Here is a 1,554-nt window from a genome sequence, read left to right as displayed (position 1 = left end):
ATATCCATAATATCTGAGCAATACTTTGTATGATATCCACATTAATTTTAAAATACTAATATTTTAAACTACTACATCCCTATTAATATATCCATATGCATTAGAAACAATAGCTTGCCTCTTAAACAGGCACTATATGATCTACCACATGTATATAAATATTTTAGCAGTGGATTAACACATATCCATATTATTTTTCGTACTCTGCTCCATACCGAACAATGTTATGTTGCAACATATTTCGCAATACATTATATCATATCCATAGTATCTATGCAATACTCTGTAAGATATCCATTTTAATTTAGAAATACTAATATTTAGAATTAAATAGTAATATTTTGAAATACTATATCCCTATTAATATCCATATTTCTTTGAAACAATAGCTTGCCTCATCATCAGACACTATAATGCCTACCATATGTATATAATATTTTAGCAGTGGATTAACACATATCCATATTATTTATCATGCTCTGCTCCATACTGAACATTACTATGTTGCAACAGATCCAGATTATGTTTGGCAATACATTGTATCATGTCCATATTATTTTTTATACCCTGCTCCATAGTGAACATATGTTCCAAAACTTCCAAATTATACTTTGGCAATGCATTATAACATATCCATAATATCTCTGCAATGCTCTGTAAGATATCCACATTAATTTACAAATAGTAACGTTTTGAAATACTATATACCTATTAATATCCATATTTCTTTGAAACAATAGCTTCTCTCTTAAACAGGCACTATATCGTCCACCACATGTATATAAATATTTTAGCAGTGGATTAACACATATCCATATTATTTGTCATACTCTGCACTATACTGAAGAATATTATGTTGCAACATATCCAGATTATGTTTGGCAATACATTATAACATATCCATAGTATCTGTGCAATACTCTGTAAGATATCCAGATTAATTTAGAAATACTAATATTTTGAAATACCACATCCCTATTAATATCCATATGCATTCCAAGCAATAGCTGGCCTCTTAAACAGGTACTATATCATCTATCACACATATACAAATATTTTAGCAATGCATTATCACATATTGATATCAATTTTCATACTCTGCTCCATACTGAACAATGTTATGTTGCAAAATATGCAGATTATCGTTGGCAATACATTATAGCATATGCATAACATCGGAGCAATACTCTGTCAGATATCCATATTAACTTAGAAATAGTAACACTATTGATATACTATATCCCTATTAATATCCATATTTCTTCGAATCAATAGCTTGCTTCATCATCAGACACTATAATGCCTACCATATGTATATAATATTTTAGCAATGCATTAACACATATCCATATTACTTGTCATACTCTGCACTATACTGAAGAATATTATGTTGCAACATATCCAGATTATGTTTGGCAATACATTATAACATATCCATAGTATCTGTGCAATACTCTGTAAGATATACACATTAATTTAGAAATACTAATATTTTGAATCCCTATTAATGTCCATATGCATTCCAAACAATAGCTGGCCTCTTAAACAGGCACT

At 29.2% G+C, this 1,554-nt stretch overlaps 1 protein-coding gene across 2 annotated transcripts in view; it reads right to left on the bottom strand.

Moving 5' to 3' along the window:
- Window positions 1-1,554, bottom strand: part of LOC122566174 — an 8,967-nt gene that overhangs the window by 4,088 nt on the left and 3,325 nt on the right. The window contains exon 2 of one of the 2 annotated variants that reach the window (XM_043723040.1): window positions 647-1,455. The exons of the other annotated variant lie outside the window; for it this stretch is intronic. Within the exon in view, the coding sequence (XP_043578975.1) occupies window positions 1,407-1,455 (49 nt within the window). The 3' untranslated portion in view covers window positions 647-1,406. Of the gene's footprint in view, window positions 1-646; window positions 1,456-1,554 lie in introns of those variants that run through there. 2 annotated transcript variants of the gene reach the window in all.

Source organism: Bombus pyrosoma, linkage group LG3 (assembly GCF_014825855.1).
Source record: "Bombus pyrosoma isolate SC7728 linkage group LG3, ASM1482585v1, whole genome shotgun sequence".
Taxonomy (NCBI): domain Eukaryota; kingdom Metazoa; phylum Arthropoda; class Insecta; order Hymenoptera; family Apidae; genus Bombus; species Bombus pyrosoma.
Note: the sequence above shows the minus strand (reverse complement) of the source record. Positions and strands in the feature narration are given on the sequence as shown.